The sequence below is a fragment of the Urocitellus parryii genome, chromosome 9 (genome assembly GCF_045843805.1).
Source record: "Urocitellus parryii isolate mUroPar1 chromosome 9, mUroPar1.hap1, whole genome shotgun sequence".
In the NCBI taxonomy this organism is placed as follows: Eukaryota; Metazoa; Chordata; class Mammalia; order Rodentia; family Sciuridae; genus Urocitellus; species Urocitellus parryii.
The window spans coordinates 134869174-134887399 of record NC_135539.1 but is presented as its reverse complement, the minus strand read 5'-3'; the positions used below and the strand labels follow the sequence as shown (position 1 = coordinate 134887399).

The 18226-nt window shown below is 36.8% G+C and overlaps 1 protein-coding gene across 1 annotated transcript in view; it reads left to right on the top strand.

The window, feature by feature from the left end:
• Positions 1–18226, top strand: part of Soat1 (sterol O-acyltransferase 1) — a 55551-nt gene that overhangs the window by 26412 nt on the left and 10913 nt on the right. The window contains exons 4-7 of the mRNA XM_026388481.2: positions 12041–12192; positions 13126–13185; positions 15690–15797; positions 17205–17487. Coding sequence (XP_026244266.1) covers positions 12041–12192; positions 13126–13185; positions 15690–15797; positions 17205–17487 — 603 coding nt within the window. The remainder of the gene's footprint in view (positions 1–12040; positions 12193–13125; positions 13186–15689; positions 15798–17204; positions 17488–18226) is intronic.

Below are 18226 nucleotides of genomic sequence, written 5' to 3'. Positions count from 1 at the left end.
ATGTGGTGCTGAGGATTGAACCCAGGATCTCGCATGTGCGAGGCGAGCGCTCTACCGCTGAGCCACAACCCCAGCCCTCCGAGATGCTTATTTGACCAATGATTTTATCTGTGGTGATCTGTTGGGTGCCATCTTATTTTTTTCCAGTTGATGTTATAAAAACCTACAAAGTCTTAGAGTGATGGGGAATTTTTGTCTTTCTCCAAGGTTTTGTTTTGCTTTCTTTTCTTTTTAATGGGACATGCCGATCACTGATCTTTTCAGAGGTGCCCATCTGAGTTACCACCAGTTCTTCATCATTTGTGGAATAATCAGTGTCATAGAACCTTGTTAACCATGATTTTTAAAAATATGTTTATAATGTTTAAGTACCATTTATCAACTGAATAGAGTTATGAAGAATGCAATTTGATCTGCTTCCTAATTGGCCCAAATACAAGTCCAGGCAACAGGGAATTAGGGGAAAAGCTGTTTTCTCTTAAATATCAACAAAAACAGATATCAAGGTTTTAATAGCAAAATAAATATTTTTCCACACAAGGTTACACACGGGTAACGGGAATTGGAATGGGAAGTTGAGGTGGGGGAGAAAGAGTAGAAGGAGATGGCAAGAAAGGAAAGAATGGAGTTCCTGCAAGGATCTAAGCTAAAACTTTTTAAAGTGAATAGTCTGCTTAACTGCTTTATATATTACTGAATAAAACTAGTTTGCTCAGTTAGGAGGAATGGAAGGAAAAAGAATTGAGTGAAGTAAGGGAAAAGTAGCTGAGGGAAAGGTAGACACTGGTTTAACCATATTATTTGTTACTCACATTGAACAAATGGATGCGAGGGGTGCAAAGTTGTATGAGACTTGTCCCTGCTGTTAAGAGAGGGACTGGCCTGAATATAGGTATGGAGCTGGAAAACCTACACTGTGTCTTGGAAATAGCACTTGATGAGCATCTTTGTGTAGGCTGGGGTACAATAGAAAGAATAATATAATGGGGGAAATTGGGGCTAGATTGTAAAGCATGTTCTCTCTATTTTTGAATCCTTTTATGTATAGTTCTACCTCAGATTTTTCTTTAACTTCATATCTTTACCAGTCAAAATAATGTACAGTTGGCCTTTAATTTCTAGTTCAAATCCATGTTTTTCTACAGTTTTCTAAACATTCCTGCTTGGGATTATTTCCTCTTTATACTCCTGAGTACGTACTTTGTATCCTTAATATACACTCTGTATTTAATAAAGAGTACTTTATTCTGAATAAATCACTAAATTGCATTTGGTGAATTTGTAAGATAATGATTTAGATTTGTTATAATTGGCAGTTATTTGAAATCTAGTGAGATTAAACATTCTGCCATTGATTTATTTATTTTACTTTTTTGGTGCTGGGAATTTAACCTAGGGCCATATGCATGCTAAACTACAGGGACACCCCACAACTCTGCCATTCTTTATTAATTAGAATGTTTTAAAATCAGATATAGGACCAATATTCTGATGTCTAAGCTCAAGATAGCTTATTAAGATAGTTTGGAGACAATGAGATAGGGATTATTGTGATATCTTGGTATTCTAGACTGAGTAAACGGGTAGGTAGGAGAAGGGAAGTCCTATTATAAGCCAGTCTTCGTACTAGGTGCTTCACAGACATAGCCTGTGTGTTAGCTTTTCATTGCTCTGACCAAAATACTCAGCAAGAACAACTTAGAGGAGAAAAAGTTTATTTTGGCTCCCAGTTTCAGCAATGGTTGACTGACTCCATTGCTCTGGGTCCAAGGTCAGGTGAAACACGATGGACGAGAATGGAGGAGGAAAATTGATGTCTGCCAGGAAGCAGAGAGATGGTGAGAAACCAGGGATAAAATATATAATCCCCAGGGCATGCCCTCAGTGACCCACTTCCTCCAGCCACACCTTACCTGGCTACAGTTACCACCAAATAATGTTCACGTTATTAATCCATCAACTAGATTAATCCACTAATTAGTTTCCAGCTCTCATAATGTAATCATTTGCCTCTGCCTTAGCAGGTGTGGTAGACATCTCATGTATTAACGGTAACATCATTTTTTTTTTTTTAAAGAATCTTTTTTTTTTTTTTTTTGGTAGATGGACACAACACAATGCCTTTATTTTTATGTGGTGCTGAGAATCAAACCCGGGTCGCACCCGTGCTAGGCGAGCACTCTATTGCTGAGCCACAATCCCAGCCCCAAACTGTAACATCTTATTTATTAAATTATCCTAGTTTATAAGGTCTGTAATTGGTTATATTTTTGTTACTTTTCTTTTATTGGTTAATATTTACTAACATGAAATTAATTGAGAAGACAGGTATATGAACATTGTTCATAGCCATAAAATTTGCTTGTTTTTACATATACTAATTTCTTTCTCAATTTTTTTTTTTTTTTTTTTAACAAATGATTTTTGCACTGGAGATGTGGCTCAGTGGTGCTTGCCTAGCATTCATGAAGCCCTGGGTTTAGTCCCCAGAAAGTCAGGAATCTTTGTAGTCATTGGAATTCAGTGTCATGCTCCACCACTTGTCACACAACTTCATTAGTTGGTCTTCTCCTAATATTTAAGGTGAAGCATTGGACTAGCTGTCCGCAAGGCCCTCGTTGGCACCAGTGGCTTATGTTACCGTCATGTAACTGACTAAAACTTTTGCTCAGAATTCATTGTTTCTTATTGTAAAAGGACCAGGTAGTCTACAAATCTTTTTTTTTATTTATTTATTTATTTATTTTTTTTATTGTTGGTCGTTCAAAACATTACATAGTTCCTCATACATCATATTTCACAGTTTGATTCAAATGAGTTATGAACTCCCAATTTTATCCCGTATACAGATTGCTGTATCACATCAGTTACCCTTCCATTGATTGACATATTGCCTTTCTAGTGTCTGATGTATTCTGCTGTCTATATTATTCTCTACTATCCCCCTCCCCTCCCCTCCCCTTTTCTCTCTCTACCCCTTCTACTGTAAATCACTTCTTCAATTTGAATTATCTTGTCTTACCCCTCCTTTCCTCTTATATGTCATTTTGTATAACCCTGAGGATCGCCTTCCATTTCCATGCGATTCCCCTTCTCGTTTCCTTTCCCTCCCACCTCTCAACCCTGTTAATGAAAATCTTCGTCTCAAGCTCTTCGTCCCTACCCTGTCCTTGTTTCCTCCCCTTATATCAGAGGAGTCATTTGGTATTTGTTTTTTAAAGATTGACTAGCTTCACTTAGCATAATCTGCTCTAATGCCATCCATTTCCCTCCAAATTCTATGATTTTGTCATTTTTAAATGCAGAGTAATACTCCATAGTGTATAAATGCCACATTTTTTAATCCATTCATCTATTGAAGGGCATCTAGGCTGATTCCACAATCTTGCTATCGTGAATTGTGCTGCTATGAACATCGATGTAGCAGTGTCCCTGTAGCATGCTCTTATTAGGTCTTTAGGGAATAGACCGAGAAGGGGAATAGCTGGGTCAAATGGTGGTTCCATTCCCAGCTTTCCAAGAAATCTCCATACTGCTTTCCAAATTGGCTGCACCAATTTGCAGTCCCACCAGCAATGAACAAGAGTGCCCTTTTCCCCACATCCTCTCCAGCACTTATTGTTGTTTGACTTCCTAATGGCTGCCAGTCTTACTGGAGTGAGATGGTATCTTAGGGTAGTTTTGATTTGCATTTCTCTGACTGCTAGCGATGGTGAGCATTTTTTCATGTACTTATTGATTGATTGTATGTCCTCTTCTGAGAAGTGTCTGTTCAGGTCCTTTGCCCATTTATTGATTGGGTTACTTGTTGTCTTATTGTCTAATTTTTTGAGTTCTTTATATATTCTGGTTATTAGGGCTCTATCTGAAGTGTGTGGAGTAAAGATTTGTTCCCAGGATGTAGGCTCCCTGTTTATCTCTCTTATTGTTTCTTTTGCTGAGAAAAAACTTTTTAGTTTGAGTAAGTCCCATTTGTTGATTCTAGTTGTTAACTCTTGCGCTATGGGTGTCCTATTGAGGAATTTGGAGCCTGCTCCCACAGTATGTAGATCATAACCAACTTTTTCTTCTATCAGATGCCGTGTCTCTGATTTAATATCAAGCTCCTTGATCCATTTTGAGTTAACTTTTGTGCAAGGCGAGAGATAGGGATTCAGATTCATTTTGATGCAAATGGATTTCCAGTTTTCCCAGCACCATTTGTTGAAGATGCTATCCTTTCTCCATTGCATGCTTTTAGCCCCTTTATCAAATATAAGATAGTTGTAGTTTTGTGGATTGGTTACTGTGTCCTCTATTCTGTACCATACAAATCTTATTAGACAACTCTTTTAACCCTACAAACTAGAATTGTCAGATAAAATATACTATGTCAAGTTGAATTTGAATTTTAGACAGTGACTACTTTTTAAAACCATCATGCATTATTTGAAACATACCTTAGAGTTAACAAATTATTTGTTATTTACTTGAAATTTGGATTTAACTGGGTGCCTATATTTTTATTTGCTTATTTAGCAATCTCCAAAGAACTCAGTATGACGATTTACGTGAATAAAGGATCCTATAAAGGAAAGGCATAAAAAACATTGTCAAGTGATGAGTAATCTCTTTAGTCAGAAAGGAAGTGGAATGAGGGAGATTATGACATTAGTGGGGTGAAATTAGTTGGGGTCATACAAAATTGTGTAATAGGCCTGAGTCATGGTCTTTTGAAATCCTTAGAATTGTGTTTTAACAAGACTTAAAAGTTCTTCAAAGAGCCCAGGAGATTCAAATGATTAAGCTCCAACCAACTTATATTAATAGATAAATTAGCCTTTTTGTTTGTTTAAATATTGTGTTAAATTGTTTGTTTTAGTTGCAAATAACAGACCACTATGGCTTATTTAAGTATAAAAGAAAATGTATTTGAAAGGTACTAAAATATTTCATAGAAGCCAAGGAGAAGTTGAATACTCAGCTCTGGAAGGGTTAAGTGTTTTAATAGGAAGAGTTTAGATATTTCAAAGCTCAGAAATTCAGATTTATGGAAGAGAATTCCATTTTGGACAGAAGAGCAAGGCCATTTAGCACACTCCTGGCCTGATTGCTGGGTGCCTGTTCTTATCTCTGAAGATGGTTTCTAGAGGAAACTGAGTGTGCTGAGAAGGGCAAAGAGGGTGTCTTTTTTTCAGTAGTGTTCATTTCTCAACATGAATTTTTGTAATTTGAGTTTTCTCTCTTTTCCTCTTTACTGTTAGTATTTGTGGAACTTTTATTAACACACAATTTTATAGAGGGACTGTTAAGTCTAATGTGAAAATTAAAGGGCTAAAAAATCACTTCCTATTTCTGCTTCTTAAAAATGTATGATAGTTGAGGCATATTTTGTTTGCTTTTTTAAAACAAATTTTTATTTTTAATTGTAATTGGCCACAATACCTTCATTTTATTTAATTTTACGTGGTTCTGAGGATCGAACCCAGGGCCTCGCACGTGCTAGGCAAGCACTCTACCACTGAGCCATAACCCCAGCCCTGTTGCTTCTTATATAGCATTTCAGGTATTGTTTTTTCACATCAATACTCTATACTAGTGCTCAGCCATTAAATGAGCAAATTGTAACAATAAGAACCAAACCCAGATGCCAGACCCAGATGGCATGTCTGCAAATGAGGGCTTCTCCAAGTTTTATCACTTTTTTTTTTTTTTTTGGAACTAGCATTTACCAAGGGGTGCCATACTACTGAGCTATATCCCCAGCACCCATTTTTTATTTTTTATTTTGAGTCAGGGTCTTAACCGAGGTGCTGAGGGCCTTACTAAGCTGGCCTTGAACTTGTTATCCTCTTATATCAGCCTCCCAAGTTGCTGGAATTTCAGATGTGCACCACTGCAACAAGCCTCTTTTAACAACCTCTTCTAGAAAAGGTTTTGAATAATGCTGATCTGTTTGATTTATTGGCAGACTGCTGAAGATACAAGTATTTTTTACCCAGAAATTCTTATTATTGAATAAATTAAAAGTTAGGTTTTGCTATAATAATAATAACACAAGTATATTCACCTCTTCTATAAACCTCTTCAGAGGTAGGAAGTTCAGAGGTACATGGTCTGTAGGGACCCTGGCTCCTTCCTGCTCCCTATCTCACTGTGGGTAGGCTGTCATCCTCCTCCTGCAAATGACTGCAGCCATCTCACCTGAGTTGGGGAAGAAGAAGGGCCAGGAAAGGTACCAGCTATCTTAAGGAAGTTTTCTGGAGATTTTAACAAAAGAATTCCTCCTGTATTCTCATTGGTATCTTATTCTGGGTAGTGATAAGCCTGCAATTAAAACCAGGAATTTTAGGACTATGGAAGGGAACATGGGATGAGAAGATGGATGGCTAACAGTGTCTGTTACAGCTGTCCATTTTACTTTGATCTTTTTTTGGGGGGGGGGGTACCAGGGATTGAATTCAGGGTCACTCGACTACTGAGCTACATCCCCAGCCCTATTTTGTATTTTATTTAGAGACAGGGTCTCACTGAGTTGCTTACTGTCTCACTTTTGCTGAGGCTTTCTGAACTTGCAATCCTCCTGCCTTAGCCTCCCGAGCCACTGGGATTACAGACTACATCTCACCTTCTTGAGACTATGCAAATATAACTACATTCTTATAATATTTCCTGTTCCTGCTTTATTTAAATGCATTGATGTATGAGTCTGTATTCTATTTTGGAGCTTTTTGGGAAAGTCAGCTCATTATTCTTGATGATTTTATCACTTGAAAAATTTAGGTTCCTGCCCTGTTGCTCTCTTAGGAGCAGCCCAGTTTCTTTGTCAAGCATTATGTTAGACCTTGGATTTGTCCTCATGCTGACCGAGAATACTATGCAAAAAAAATGGTCGATGAAGAACAATGACTGAACTAGTTACCTTAAAATTGTTCTTTGAAAGTTAAAAAGTGATATGAAAGCAATTTTGGTGTTCATGATAAACACTTAACATAATTTTAGAGCTGTTGAAAACCTTACAGATGATTGCTCCTCTATTTTATGGTTAATGTGAATCTAGAATATCTAAACTGATTAAGTGATGATAATCTGCATATCACTGATTGAGGAATACTCCCTTCCAAATTGCTTACTTAATATCTCTTCAATTAGAACACATATATTATACACTGTGAGGAAGGCACTGTGTTGTGGTTCAGCTAGAAACTTTTTTTTTAATAGATGGACATAATACCTTTATTTATTAATTTGTTTTTTAATTGTAGGTGGACACAATACCTTTATTTTTATTTATTCATCTGTGGTGCTGAGCATCGAATCCAGCACCTCACACACACTAGGCAGTGCCTCACACATGCTAGGCAAATGCTCTACCACTGAGCCACAACCCCAGTCCCTATTTACTTATTTTTATGTGGTGTAGAGGATTGAACCCAGTGCCTCACACATGCTAGGCAAGTGCTCTACCACTGAGCCACAACCCCAGCCCAGCAGGAAACTTTTCTTTCTTCATGCCACACAAAAATCAGGGGCATCTTAGATTAGATAAAATACATTCTTTGGAAAAAAAATGACCAAGATTTAAGAGTTTGTTTTACTGCTGTGCTATCATACAACATGTGATAGATTTATGTAATATTGCTTTAAGAGCAGGGGGAACATGTTTACTTACATAGTCCTCTCCCCCCCCCCCCCATATAGAAGTAGGGGCAGTGGATATAGCTCAGTTGGTAGAGTGCTTGCCTCGCATGCATAAGGCCCTGGGTTCAATCCCCAGCACCACAAAAAACAAAAACTGTACAAAACAAATATAGAAGTAGTATAGTCTCATTACAGAAAAAATCATTTCAAAAAAGTGTGGGTGCTGGGGTTGTGGCTCAGTGGTAGAGCATTTGCCTAGCATGTGTAAGGCACTGGGTTCTATCCCCAGCATAACATAAAACTAAATAAACAAAATAAAGGTATTGGATATTGTGTCCATCTGCAATTAAAGAAAGAAAATAGTTACTACTTCAATGCCCGTCCCCACCAGGAGACAATATTTTGGTTCATTTCCTCCTGATAATTCATTTTCCTTTTTCTGTCATAACATATGGATCTGTGTAGATATACATTGGCACATGTATGTATGTATAAGTATATCAGCAAAGCTAGATTGAATATATATGCTTAGTTTGTATATTTTCCTTTTCTTTCCTTCCTTCCTTCCTTCCCTTCTTTCTTTTCTCTCTCTCTTTTTTTTTTGGTACTGGTGATTAGGGGCACTTAACTTGCTATGTTGCTCAGTCTGGTTTTGAAGTGCTCTACTACTTAGCCTCCCAAGTAGCTGGGATTATAGGTGGGCTAATGCAAAGGACTTATAATTATATAATTCAGGGACCTAATTTTATTGCTGGTTTATCCTGAACCATTAGCCTCTTGTATCAAGGGTTATGTAATAGTTATTTTCGGGATAATTTCCAAGCACTCTGTTGAAAAAATAGGAGTTTATTACAATGCACTGCTTAGTATAAACCATTTCTATATTGATGTTTTCAAATGAAATGTCTGCAGTAGAACTAAGCTAAACAAGACTGTACCTTTTTAAAAAAATATTTTTTTACTTGTAGATGGACATAATACCTTTATTTTTTATTTGTATATAGTCCTGAGGATCGAACCCAGGGCCTCACATGTACAAGGCGAGCATTCAGCCACTGAGCCACAAGCCAAGCCCACGACTATACTTTTTATTAGATATCTGACCATTTTCACGTTAGGTATATCAGTGATTTTTTTTTTCTCTTAGCTGTTTATTTTTGTTTTCTGGGCTTATGGTACTAATTGCATGGAACCTATTTCAGATTGTACAGCTGAAGCAATATGGTGTCATATGAACTGTGGGGTGATACAGACCTGGGTTCTGATCCCTGTTCTACAGCTTACTAGATCTCTACTTGACTTTTTTAAGCCTGGGTCCCCCCTGCATAAAATAGGAATTATAATGGTTACTTCAAAGATTGTTTGAAGACTAGAAATAACACATAAGAGCCCCTTAACAGAGATCAAGAATATAGCAATCATAAAAAATGACAGCTGATAATGAGCAATAACAGTGATGATTTTTAGTACTTTTCATAGCTTCTAGAAAGAAATCAAGACTAGATAGCTTTTAAAATAACTACTATCTGGGCTAGGGTTGTGGCTCAAGGTAGAGTGCTCACCTAGCACTCATGAGGCACTAGATTTGATCCTCAGAACCACATAAAAATGAAATAAAGATATTTTGTGTCCACCTACAACTAAAAAATAAATATTTTTTAAAAAATAACTACTTTCTATGTACTTTATACTAAAAATTGAATTAAGCCAGCAAAGGAGTAAGTAGGAATTTGCTGCCAGGTTGGTTCTAAAAACTGTTTAGAAATTACAAAGTCACCTGCCAATTCCTTTGCTGATTGCTGGACATACAGTTCACAAAAATATGTATTTAAGTCAGTTGGGGAGACAAACAGGAAGAGGCCCAAAAGTAGAAATATACAGAATTTTAAATGGTATTCAGAAAAATGAAAATAATGATATGTGAGAAGAAAGAACAATATAAAGAACTTCAGAGTGAATCATCAGGGGAGACCTTTCTGAGCCGTCAGCATAGAATAAGACCTAAAACCTTGTGTTAACTGTGCCCTTGTGCTACTAGTTTTGCCCAGAAAGGTCAGGTTTCTGGTTCCCAGCCATAGTGAAGTTGAAAGGTTCTCTGTGCAAAGCCAGGCAGTGAGTCAAAAAATTCAAAGGCTAGTAATATGACCGTGTGGAGTCATATTAAAGAAATTGTGATCAAGTAACCTAATTTTTTTGAGAAACTGAAGATTCTATTATGTATTTCTCTCTCAGCCTACTTTTAAATTTTTCATGCCTCTGTACCTTTGAAAGGGTTATTTTATTTATCTATAAATTACCTGCCCTTTTCTTATTTTAAGACTCAGTCCAAAGAAATCTCTGCTTGGAAGTCTTTTTAGAAGGATTTATCTTTCTAAATTGCACATCCAGGACATGTTTATAAGTGTGCTTAAAATGTCATTGGCTTGCAGTTGTCCTCAAGATAAAGTTAAAAATTCTTAAAATGGCAAAAAAGTCTGTTGTAGTCTAGTCCCGTATTTTTTCCCCAGTCTTCTCTCTGATCGCTGGTACCTTTATTATGTATTCTTACCATGGGGTCTTTGCTTCATGGTTGTCATTCCCTCTTATCATAAAGGCTATCTAGTTCAGCTGCTTATTTAAAATAAAATGTTTTGGACTGAGGGTATAGTTCAGTGGTGGTTCACTTGCCTCCCATGTGTGAGGCCCTGGGTTTGATCTCTAGCACTGGAAAAATAAAAAATCAGCTTTCTTTAAACTCCAAATAGTGATTCTGTTTACAAGATTATCTAAGCACCCACCTTTTCTAATATCTAGTTAACTCTTCCTTCCTCCATCTTGGTACTGGGGCTATCATGGTCTATTGACTGAAAGAAATTAATAGAACTAGTAAATCAGAAAGCCTATAACCTCATCGTTTTTAGATTACTTGTATTAGACATTGCTCAGATTTATTGAGATCACTTTTGGTGGTGGGGGGCAGTGGATTACCAGGGATTCAGAAGCCCTTGACCACCTAGCCACATCCCCAACTCTTTTTTTTTGTATTTTTTAAAATTTTGAGACAGGGTTCAGTGAGTTGCTTAGAGCCTTGCTAAATTTGCTGAGGCTGCTTTGAACTTGTAATCCTCCTGTCTCAGCCTCCTGTGCTGCTGGGATTACGGGCATGTGCCACCATGCCCATTTTGTGATCACATACTTAAGTTTTAATTGACAAGTTTCATGTGACTGAACTTAGAAGAAGGCAAAATGGACACCGCTTGTACTGTATTGTTCTGCATTCCATCCTACAAAGTGAGTGACAGTAAAAAGCAGTGACTCTTTATTACCTTCACTATTAGGCTCTAAGGATTAAGGAAATATAATGGTGTCCTCAGCCATAAAGATATTTCTGGTTGTCCCTTTGGCAGCATCTTTCACAAACTTTTAGTTCCTCAGAGAAAGAGAAGAAAGGCCTTAAGAAATGAGCAGTAGGCACCTAATTATACAGGAATGTGGTAGATTTAAATGGTCACCTTGCATTTCTGAACTACCTACAAGTAAATTTTACTGCAGGAAAAAAAGGACAAGAATTAATCCTGGTAAAAGAGAAACCTTACAAGCTCAGGCTAGCTAAGAGATATCATTGTCTGAGGTGCTGGGTGTGAGGGTGTGAAAGAAACGTACAAGGACACTCGAAACCTTCCTCCTTCCATCAGTCTTCACACTACCCAGTGATTTCTTCTCTTCTATATTCTGTCTTCTTTTTGTTTTCCTGTCACTCTGAACTGTCCTTTCTTTGTGGCACTCACTGCACCATTAGTCCTTTATTTAATTTCTCTCCTCATTGTTAGATCAGAGCAAAGGGTGTAATTCATCTGAGGGTAATGGTGAGCTAACATAAATATGTTCACATACATGTACATGTATTGTAGTTAGAAAAATACATAGTTAGGAGTTAGGAATGAGCATCATGTAAATGTAGACATAATGTAGAATGACATGCTATGAAATATAAATGGTGAGTACTTGGGGTAAAGGGATTGCTTTAGAAGAAAGACTTAAATTTATGGTAATTATGTAATGGGGCTACAATATAAAAACTTTGTTTTCTAAATAAGAATGTGAAGAGAAAGGAATAGCCTCATTTTCCTCATTCTGTAATTTCGGTTCTGTGTATCATTTGTAGGATTTTATTTAGTATCTTTGGTATCTTAATTTGTGCTCAAAAGGAGAATACACTTAACAAAGAGTGTAAAATCACTGTATTACTTTTTCAGTAGACATTTCTGGAACTACAAGTCAGTTATAGAAATTATTTTTCGCTTTGACTCCTGTGAATTCATTTACTTAGTATGTCTTTCTCCTGAACCAGCTCTGTTTAAGAGAGCCCTTTAGAAAAACATTAATAACCCACATGCATATGTTAGTTTCTTATTTTTCTTCATGTGTATTAAAATTCTAGGAATTAAAGCCACTTTTTATGAAGGAAGTTGGCAGTCACTTTGATGATTTTGTGACCAATCTCATTGAAAAATCTGCATCGTTAGACAATGGTGGCTGCACCCTCACAACTTTTTCCATTCTTGAAGAAATGAAAAACAACCACAGAGCTAAGTAAGTGTTAGTTATTTTCTTTGAATGCAGATACCTACTCTGGTGAATCTCAGTGGTCAGAGTATAGACTGCAGTAAAAATGCCTGGATTCATACCCTGCCATCACTTCAATTGACTCTATGTTGCATAGGGTACGTTACTTAATCCCTTGAAGGGCAGGTTTTTCCTTCTTAGTGTGTGGATTATAACACATACATACCTGAAGACTACTGACTAATAATAGTTTCGTGCTCTACATGGAATAACCTATTTAAACCGAATAGTGTCCCTCTGAATAGATATTATAACTGTCTGCATATTACAACTTAGGAAACTGAAGCGCAAAGCACTTAAATGTTATTCAAGATTAAACAGCAGGGATTCGATCCATAGTCTGGCACCAGTCCTTGCTCTTAACCACATTATTTCATGCCTTGCCATTGTACTCTATACAATATGTCTTTATGGGGCTGGGGCTATAGCTCAGTGGCAGAGCACTTGCCTAGCATGTGTGAGACACTGGGTTCGATCCTCAGCACCATGTATAAACATATAAACATATGTTGTTCATTGAAATTGGGAAGACAAACTAGTAACAATATCTGACCTGGAATAAAGTATGGCCTGTCCCTGATCTCAGAGACTCTCTAGAAACAGGAAGACTGGTTGCCAACCTGTGTGGCAGAGAGTGCTTTTCCACAGGGGCTGGGTGCTGCACTTAGGTGTGTCTGACATCTCTCCCAACCTAAACAGTTAAGCATATACCCACCTTCACGTATTGTTCAGTAGGAGTAACTGAGATAACATGCACAGAATCTTTAACACAGTACCCAGATCATAGTGAAGGGTAATTAATGTTAGTTGTTGTAGTTAATATCATTTCTCTTGTCCATGGGATTATGTTTCTTATAATATTTGGGTTACTCATTTTATTGTATTTTTTGCTTTTTCCAGAGATTTCAGAGCACCTCCAGAACAAGGAAAAATTTTTATTGCAAGGAGATCACTTCTAGAGTGAGTAGTTTTTGCTTTTGTTTATCATTAGTTTGAATTTTCTAAAAAGCTGCCCTGAGTGAGTCTCCTGATTGTAGATTGCTTACTCTATAAATATTTAATGAATCTTTCTATATCCATATAAGTCATTAGTTTTGATTCTTCTCTTTGTACATTGGGTTCTCTTCCTCCTTCTTGCTGATCTTCTGGTTTTGGATCTAGTTTCACAAGGACAAGGGATAGAGTGAGAAGTTTTGTAATGTAGGTAGACTTCTAGTTTTGGACTTAAATGCCTCTTCTCTTTTTTGCTGGAAGACTTGGTAATTTTCTCATTTATTTTAAAACTTTGATTGCCTAATGCCTTTAAAATAGAATCTATACCATGTAAATTCATTATGGTGACTTCATTTGTGAATTGAAAATTAAAGGTGCATTTTGAGTAGGTGATGAATATTTTTCTTTTATGCCGAGTATATTGTTTACTCATTCAGTAATAGCAAATATAATACTGCTGAAATTAAAATACTGCTGAAATTTAATCTGTGTAGATCATTGAGATAGTTATTTTGTTAAAAAATTATGTTAAGTGTTTTAACATGCCTGTCTTTAAAAATGCACTGTGTTAATCAGTCTTTTATAGTGTCAAATACCTGAGAAAAACAGCTTGGAGGAGGAAAGATTTATTTTGGCTCACGGTTTCAGAGGTGCCAGTGCATTGTTGGCTGGCTCCAAGACAGGAACGTCAGTGTGGAAGGGCACGGCAAAGCAAAGCTGCTCCTCTCATGACAGTTGGGAAGCAGAGGGAGAATGAGGAAGGGGCCTGGGACAAGATAAACCCTTTTAGGGCATGCCCCTAGTGACCTACTTTCTCCAACTAGGTCCCACTGCCTAAATTTTCCACCACTTTCCAATAATACCATCAGATATGTATCCTTCTAATGGATTAATCTACTGATAAGGTCAGAGCCCTCATGATTCAGTTACTTCCCAGAATCCTCACCTCTGAATAGGGTGTATTGGGGACCAAGCCTTCAACACATGAGTCTTTAGGGTATACTTCATATCTAAACAATAACATGTACCTTACACTCATCAAAATTTACTTTATGGGGCAGAGGTACATGCCAATAATCCCAGTTACTTGAGAGACTAAGGCAGGAGCAAGAAAGGTTTGAAGACAGAGTGGGCAACTTAGGGAGACCTTGTCTCAGAATAAATAAGTAAGGGTTGGTGATGTAACTCAGTGGTAGAGCACTACCCATGTGTTCAATCCCCATTGCTGGAGGGGAAAAATCATGAACCAAATTGATCTGTACCTTTTAACTTCAACAAGAAGGCTGGAGTTTTTTAAACATGTAATGAAAAATTCAATTTCAGTGGGTTTTGTGACATGATGATTTGACAAGATTGATCTTTTAAATGATATCTGGGGGAGCTGGGTGCAGTGGTGCACACCTATAATCCCAGCGGCTTGGGAGGCTGAGACGGGAGAATCATGAGTTCAAAGCCAGCTTCAGCAATTTAGTGAGGCCCTAAGCAACTTGGTGAGATCCTGTCTCTAAATAAAATACAAAAATGGGCTGGGGATGTGACTCAGTGATCAAGTACCACTGAGTTCAATCCTCTGTGTCAAAAAAAGAAAAAATTATATATGGGGGGAAATACAGGCTTTTCATGTAAAGGGAAAATAAAATGATTGCTTTGAACATTATAATTATGATTTTAATGTTAGGATTGTATGTACTCTATGGGAAAAATAAAATGCCCCTTAACAAAAAAGAATGTTATCCAAGGAAATAGAATACATTTTCCATGGCTCAGGTGGATTTTTATTAGAATTTGAAGATCCTTATTCTAGAGATTTAATAGTATTTAGATTTCTCTAAAAGTCATTTAAAAGGTTAACTTGCCACTTTCTATAAATAAGGTTAAATGCTTGCTTTTAGTCAGATATAAAAGGTATTTGCTGGGGATAAGTCATCTAGAAGGTATTGCCATTTTAAAAGAAAAAGTTTTAAATATTAGTGAAGAGAAAGGGTGAAGCGTCTGTTAAGTGATTAAGTGTCATGAATGTGCAGGTGGTCGGTGGTCAGCAGCAGCAGCAGCAGCAAAGAGCTCAGATGTGTCAGGTTGAACATCCAGAATAGGTGTATAGCTGAGTGTGGGGAGCTAAGTGTAGTTGTTTCCAAACTCCCCATTTTCAGTGAATGGACTCTGCTTATAATGGAAAACAGTCATTTCTGGTGGGTGTTGTGGAATGCAGACCATTTGTTTAAAGATTTGGCATCATGTTGCCTTCTAGAAGGCAATATAATTTTATTGGAAAGAAAGGTTGAGAATCCATTATAGTTTTACCTTGGTCTGATCATTCATTGTCTCTGTACTTCAGGATTAATATTTTGAGGTATTTTTGAAAGGTGAATTAAGTGTCTTCTAAACCTACTTTAAAAGAAAAGTCTTTACTATGTGGTATTTTAAAATTAGGTACAGATTTCTAATTTGATTTGTTTGAACTACACTTACAGTGAGCTGTTTGAAGTGGACCACATCAGAACAATATATCACATGTTTATTGCCCTCCTCATTCTTTTTATCCTCAGCACACTTGTGGTAGATTACATCGATGAAGGAAGGTAAGAGAAGAAAGTTGCTAGTTGATGTATGAGAAGTTGGGAGTTATCACTATATTTTAGTAAAGGATAGTTTGGCTAAAAAGGGGATGATATTCCTTTCTCCTGAAAAATATAACTAAAGAGAAGGTTAGAAGTTTCTTTGCTTTTACTTTAAAAGTACTCAATTTTAATAGACCACAATCAATAATTACTAGACAACTTTCCCTGGGGATTGGGATATAACTCGGTTGGTAGAGTGCTTGCCTCACATGCACAAACCCTGGGTTCAATCCCCAGCACCACCACAAAAAGAAAAAGAAAAAAAGGACTAGGCAACTTTCCCAAACAGGAGATTTTTGTATATATGATTTATCAGTGTTCTAAGGTGCATATTTAAGACTGTTGCTAAAAATAAGTAGCTTTCTGTTTCCTTTTTTTTTTTTTTTTTTTTGTTGGTGCTGGGGGTTGAACCCAGGGCCTGGTGCACACCAGGCACTCTACCACTGAGCCACAACCCCAGCCCCTTAATATAAAAATCAAGTGTTGGGCTAGGGTTGTGGTTCTGTGGTAGAGCACTTGCCTAGCATATGTGAGGCACTGGGTTTAATGCACCACATATAAATAAAAAAAAAAAAATAAAAAAGGTTCATCAACAATTAGAAAATATTTATTGAAAAAAAATCAAGTGTAAGGGGGTGCAGTGGTGCACACCTGTTACCCAAGCTACTCAAAGAGGCTGAGGCAGGAGAATCACAAGTATTTTAGACAGTGTCTCAAAAATATAAATAAATAGAAAGGGCTGGAGGTATAGGTCAGGATTAATATTTTGAGATGTTTTTGAAAGGTGAATTATCTTATAAACTACTTTAAAAGAAAAGTCTTTACTATGTGTGTTCAATCCCCAGTATACAAACAAACTAAATAAATATTGAATATAACTTAAAAAATAGCAGTGTGGTAGTCATAGATTTTAAATTTGCATGCTTTTTTAAAAAATTCAATTTTGAAATAATGGTAAAATAGTATATTAGTTATCTTTTGGATTATACCTATTTCCTTCTGAAAAATCATCTTTTGTACATAAAAATAATTGTTACTGAATATTTTGCCACCTAATATTTTGGTTTTAAAATACTACTGTAAGAATCTGATCTTCCAGAAGTTCAAAGCCATATCTATCACCTTAGGTATCTTGAGTTCATAGCCAAATAGGGCTTTTAGAGAGTTTGTTGTTGATATGTTGTGAAGCAGAGAGAGGGTTAGACACAGGTCTCTGTCCAGCGAGCCATTATATCCAGTATAATTATGTTCAGTGTATTAATATTGTATTGTTTATGAGGATTGAAAGTTTGGGGTCTGAAAGTTTTGAATTCTGTACATATTAGAAACTAACTTCTCTATTCTTCCTCTCTGCTTTTTCCTCTCCAGGCTAGTACTTGAGTTCAATCTCCTGTCTTATGCTTTTGGTAAATTTCCTACTGTTGTTTGGACATGGTGTATCATGTTCCTGTGTACGCTTTCAATTCCGTATTTCCTGTTTCAACATTGGGCCGATGGCTACAGTAGGAGTTCTCACCCAGTGATCTATTCTCTTGTCCATGGCTTCATTTTTATGGTCTTCCAGCTTGGAATTCTAGGGTTTGGACCAACATATGTTGTATTAGCATATACACTACCACCAGCTTCTCGGTTCATTGTTATACTTGAACAGGTAAGATTTTTAGTGTTACCCAAAAGGGTGCTGTGCTTAGTTAAATAATAATAACAATAATGATATAATAGTGGTATTATTTTTAGCTGTATTAACGTGGGTAAGTTTTCATATGTGGCACTGTGTGCCAGGAGATGTAGAATTTAAGTGCTGAACTATATTATCTCATCTTTTTTTTTTGGGGGGGGGAGACTGGGGATTGAACTCAGAGGTGCTCGATCACTGGGTCACGTCCCCAGCCCTATTTTGTATTTTATTTAAGGATAGGGTCTCAGTTAATTGCTTAGAGCCTCGCTTTGCTGAGACTAGCTTTGAACTTATGATCCTCCTGCCTCAGCCTCCTGAGTCACTAGGATTATAGGTGTGCCCTACCGTTCCTGGCATATCATCTTATCTTTTAAAATTCATTCTAGCTCCAGTGTTCTCTGGATGTTAGTAATTGAAATAAATTATATTGAACAGTTCTGGATGAATTAAATTTTTTCCCCCAAATACTTTTTGTAAAAATCATCTAGATGATTAAATATCTTTGTAATTTAAAACTCCACTTTTGGGCTGGGGCTGTGGCTCGGGGGTAGAGTGCTCACTTAGCATGTGTGAGGCCCTGGGTTCGAGCCTCAGCATCACATAAAAATAAATAAATAAAATAAAGGTATAAAAAAATAAAACTCATTGTCACGTAACTATTTCCTTCTAAGTAAGAGATTTATCTCAATTTTTATTGTTTTTTTTTTTTAGA